We start from the raw sequence: 5,055 nt of genomic DNA, 5'->3' as shown, positions 1-5,055 counted from the left end.
TCTGCTACGTGGCACTCGGGATTCGACCCGCCAAACTACCGACCTTCTGATCGACAAGCTCAGCGTCCTAACCCACTGAGCCACCGCGTCCCTTTTTGTCGTGACTAGTGATTCTCTTTAAAAGCTAGTAAAAAGTTTTCCCTTTGTTTGAATCTTTGATGAGCATCACGCTGGCTTAGTTCTTGTAGAGTTTTGCACCCTTCATCAGCCGGGGTCAGAGAGAGTGAACAGGGAATTGACGCCTCATTGTGGCATGTGTCACCACCACCCCACCTAACGCAGCGGGCACCCCCTGGATGACAGCGGAGAGGAGAGGATTTGAACAAGACCGAGAAAAGACGTGCTGCAACTAGGAAGACTTTTATTGTGTTGGTTGTTTTTTTTTTACACACACAGAACTCAATCTGGAAACGCCACCAGTTTCTGCTTAAGGCGAATAGCTGGAGATGATCTGCAAAGCAAAAACCAACAACGATCTGGGGTTAGGTTGTGTGCAAGGGCACTCTGTTTGTGGAGCGTACGAGAATGGCCTGACCCACAAGGCTGGGTTTCTCTCCCTGACCCAAGGGGAGAGTGGGGGGGTTGATTGCGCAGGTGGGAAAAGGGAAGGATGTTTTGAAGACCAGGGCATCACTCGAGGGCAAACATCGGATTGATCGTCCCGCTGGGAGGCAAAGGGACAGACACTGGGAGCACGCCGAAGGGGACAGCAACTGGGCAGAGGGGCTCTCCAATCCCACTCACACATACAGTACACACACACACACACACACACACACACACACACACCGATATGGTGACTGGACAATACCTGCTCAATCCAGGGGATGAAATATGAGACCCGGGTGAAGACCGTGGGCTTCTTCAAGGTGTTGCAGCCCCACGCCGAGACGAAGCTGGTCACTCCCTGGACGTACCACCGGCCGTCAGCAGTTGGGCAATTGAGGGGGCCACCGGAGTCACCCTGAAATATGCAGTTCATCCTCAGAAGCCTGCTGGGTTGTTGTTGTTGTTTTTCCCCCCTCCCTAAAGGGCCTGAAAAGCTTGTGAGTGGCAGGACAAGGAGAGCCTTGCCCTTGATGTTCCTCAACCATCCATGCAAAAGCTGTCAGGACCCACCCCAATCCACACCTTAGGAAAATAAAGAACTCTTGGAGCCAGGTCTTGTCCAAAAGGGAGTTTTTACTAAGACATGATCGGTTGTGGAAATACAAGACAGGATCTGGCCTTGTGTTACACTTTGATACTTTATAAAGAGTTCCCGGTTCAACCCCCTCCCCTCAAAACCCATTTGGTCAGACCCACATCAATTTAACTTAGGTGTCAAACCCTTTCGTGGGAAAGAGGGATCTTCCCGTGCCTTTAGGACTATTGCCTCCTTCCTTTTCGGGTTCAAATGGAGATACGAACCAGATCTCCTTCTCCCTTCCCTCTCCCTTTTTTATCCTCAGTTCAAAAGGTTTTCCCTGGTCTTTGAAGACAGCCTACAGGCAGGCTGAATAAACACCTTCTCTTCTCCCCTCGGGGAAAATGGCAGAATCCAGGGAGGGGCGTAATATTTTAGACATACATTTATGAATGGGGATATAAATGGATTCTGACACTGTCTCTCTTGGAGGTGGCTGCTGCTTACGCAGAGTCCCCTGCTCAGGGGACGGGATCCTCGGAGTGATTTCTCCAGCAGCTGAGCTTTTTGCCCAGACACGCAGAGGTGGAAGGGGCAGAATGCTGCGTCCGGTTTTGGTCACCACGATGTAAAAAAAGATGTTGAGACTCCGGAAAGAGTCCCGAGAAGAGCAACAAAGACCATCAGGGGACTGGAGGCTAAAACATATAAGGAACAGCTGCTGGAATTGGGTATGTCTAGTTTAATGACGAGAAGGACGAGGGGGGACAGGATAGCAGTCTTCCAGTATCTCAGGGGCTGCCCCAAAGAAGAGGGAGTCAAGCTAGTCTCCAAAGCGCCTGAGGGCAGGACAAGGAGCAACGGATGGAAACTAACCAAGGAGAGAAGCAACCTAGAACTAAGGAGAAACTTCCTGACAGTTAGAACAATTAACCAGTGGAACAACCTGCCTCCAGAAGCGGTGAATGCTCCAACACTGGAAGTTTTTAAGAAGAGACTGGACAACCATTTGTCTGAAATGGTATAGGGTTTCCTGCCTGGGCAGGGGGTTGGACTAGATGACCTCCAAGTTCCCTTCCAACTTCTTCTCCTCCTTCTTCTCCTTCTCCTCCTCCTCCTTATTATTATTATTATTATTATTATTATTATTATTATTATTATTATTATTATTATTATTATTATTCTAATTTCCCCGCAAAGCCAGGGGGTGGCAGTGCCAGGCCTGCTAATCCAGGAAAGGAGTTTCCAGCTTCCTTTGCCCCCATGGCAGCACTTCCTCTGAACCCCCCCCCCTCCGACTGTCCCACCCCCAGGGCCCCTCCGGCCCTCTACTCACGTTGCAGCCGGCTTTGATGTCCCCACCGGCACACACCATGTTCTCCTTGACCGTCGTTCCCCACCAATCCGGCTGGGAGCAATGGGGGTGATCTACCACGGGCAGCAAGGCCTGCTGGAGGATGCTAGGGATGCTGCCTCCGGCTGGAAGAGAAACGACGCCCGGTGACCGGCTTCCCGTGCCCACCTTTACCCCCCACCCCCACCCAGCCAGGACCTACTGTAAAGCGTGCCCCAGCCAGAGATGTAGCAGGGATGGTAGTTGGGAACCACGTCTCCTCGTGGGGGCAAGCAAGCCAACTTCACCTTGTCGTTGAGCACGGCCGGGCGGGAGAGTCTGATCAGGGCAATGTCATCTCTGGAAGAGGAGGCAGTGTTGGTGTTTCGTGGGGAGGGGGCTTTTTCCTTCCCCGCCTGGGACTTCCTTTGCAAAAAGACACACACACACACACACCCCGGTCCCACCGCTTCCTTTGCCGCAGGGAGGCTTCCACTCACCCGCAGCTGATGCAGCTGGGGTTCCAGCCGGGATGCACGATGATGTCCCCGGGATTAATCGGGATGTACTGTTCCGGGCCCTCTTGCGTGAACAGGTCGTGGTCACCCAGGACCACCCGGTAGCGTAACTGTGAACTGATGGGAGGGGGCAGCGGGGTGAGATCCGGGGTTGGGGGGTGCGGTGGGGCACACTGGATCTGCTTCAGCCCTCCCTTAGCGAGGGAGGCTGTAACCCGGGGGTCTCGGTGGGCAACCCAAGAAAGGCTGGGGCGGAGGGGCTCCTCTGCCTGTCCTGCGCCCGCGCCCAGCCCCACACCCGGAGCCTGGCGGTGTCTGAGGGGACTCACCTGATGCAATGTCCGGCCGTCATCACCCAGTTGGGGTGGATGAGGCTCCCCCCACAGGTGTGGTAGAAATAGTCGCCAGACTGGTACTGCAGAGACACCTGCGGCAAACAAGAGGTGGGTGGGCTTACTGTCACACACACACACACACACACGCACACGCACACACACAGACCTTCCTTTCCCCCTCCAGAGTGTGCTGTGTCAGCAGTTCCTGATCCCCGGCAGTGGTGAGCGGCTTTTCTCCAGGGAAGCTCCCCACCCACCCACCCCTTTCCCTGCCTTTCTGGTGGGGCTGCAAGCGCGGCTACTTGGAATGGGGTGTGTGTGCGGGGGGTGGTGTCGCCCCACTTACCTGCCAGGGCCAGCTGTGAGGAATGGCATCTTCCCCGTTGACCACCCTTCCGGTTTGGACGGGGGAGTAGGATGGGTCTCCGCAGCCGTGGGCTGTGCAGAAGTGGGGGGGGTGGGAGGGAAAAAAATATATCACACAATCTTAGTCACACGGAGTTGCCTTTCCGACTTTAGGTCTGTTTCCCTGCTCTTCCTGGCTACTAACTCTCTACGTGAGCGCGTACACACACACACACACACACACACACACAGTGAAATACTAGTCAACCACACACACACCCCTCTTCTGCAAATGCCAATCCAGTGCCTGGAGCTGTGCAAAGGGAGTAGGTGTGTCTGCTTCCACAACAGCCTCACACACAGCCTCACACACAGACACACAGACACACACAGACACACACACCCTGCCACCTGCTTTGCCTGAACAGCCCTCCGCCCTCCAAGGACTGGCCAGAGCCAAGGCCCCCAACTCTTGGGGTTGATGCCCAGTGGCCCGGGAGAAAGGAGAGCCACCCAAAAAAAAAATTTTTTTTTTGCCCGGCATGGGAGCCTCGTTCTCCGCCTTTGCCGGGAGCCCGGCAAGGTGCCTTCCATCCTTCCGAGGTAGGTAAAATGAAGACCCAGATTGTTGGGGGGCAATTAAGCTGACTTTGTAATAATGCCGCTTGGGGTGTGTGTGAAAGCCCTAATAAGCAGGCATATACATAGAATGAAGGCTACTGCTAAGCTTGTAAGCCGCCCTGAGTCTTCGGAGAAGGGCGGGATATAAATGGGATTAAAAAAAAAATAATAAAATTTACCCTCGGCAGCCAGCAGGAACGCAACCAGGAGTCTCCACATGCTGATGGCAGAGTGACCCTCTGGGAGCGAGGCGTTAGCTGCAGCCCCTTTTATGCCCAGCCCAAGGACGGAGGTTAGCCTTGGGTCCCCCGGCTCCTATCTGCCCCCAGCTGTTCGGAGGACAAGGGAGGGGGGGAAATAGGGGGCATTTCTGGGGCGCTGCCAATCCATGACGGCAGGGCAAAGGGCCTGACGGGCCCAGAGCAGGGGGCGTTACCTCTGATCTTAACTCAGGTTAGCTTCCGTGGGGGGGGCAGGAGGACTAGAAGCTTGTCTCGGCCCGGAGAAGGGACCAAGAGAAGGCCCAGGGTTCGAGGCTTGGCCAGCCTCGCCTTGACCCAGCGGGGCTGACCTGCCCTGCACGCACCCATCTCCCCCCACCGGGCTGTCAGAGAGAGAGAGAGAGAGAGAGAGAGAGAGAGAGAGAGAGAGAGAGAGAGAGAGAGAGAGAGAGAGAGAGAGAGAGAGAGAGAGAGAGAGAGAGAGCCTCTGAGCATCGGCAGAGGGCCTCTTCCTTTGACATCCCCAGAAAACCAGAGCCAGGGAAAAGCTGGCATT

General features: G+C 54.8%; 1 protein-coding gene across 1 annotated transcript; it reads right to left on the bottom strand.

Moving 5' to 3' along the window:
• Positions 1–290: 290 nt before the first annotated feature.
• On the bottom strand, positions 291–4,497 carry LOC308675723 (proproteinase E-like; the record flags this gene model as incomplete). Its single annotated transcript, XM_081341242.1, has 8 exons — positions 291–451; positions 812–964; positions 2,463–2,605; positions 2,683–2,819; positions 2,960–3,094; positions 3,307–3,404; positions 3,659–3,750; positions 4,458–4,497. The coding sequence occupies 8 exons, from the start codon at positions 4,495–4,497 to the stop codon at positions 428–430; spliced, it is 822 nt and encodes a 273-aa protein (XP_081197368.1). The 3' UTR covers positions 291–427.
• Positions 4,498–5,055: the final 558 nt, after the last annotated feature.

The sequence above is a fragment of the Vipera berus genome, assembly GCF_964194415.1.
Source record: "Vipera berus genome assembly, chromosome: 17".
NCBI lineage: Eukaryota > Metazoa > Chordata > Lepidosauria > Squamata > Viperidae > Vipera > Vipera berus.
The sequence above is the reverse complement of the archived record's forward strand: the minus strand, read 5'-3'. Positions and strand labels throughout refer to the sequence as shown.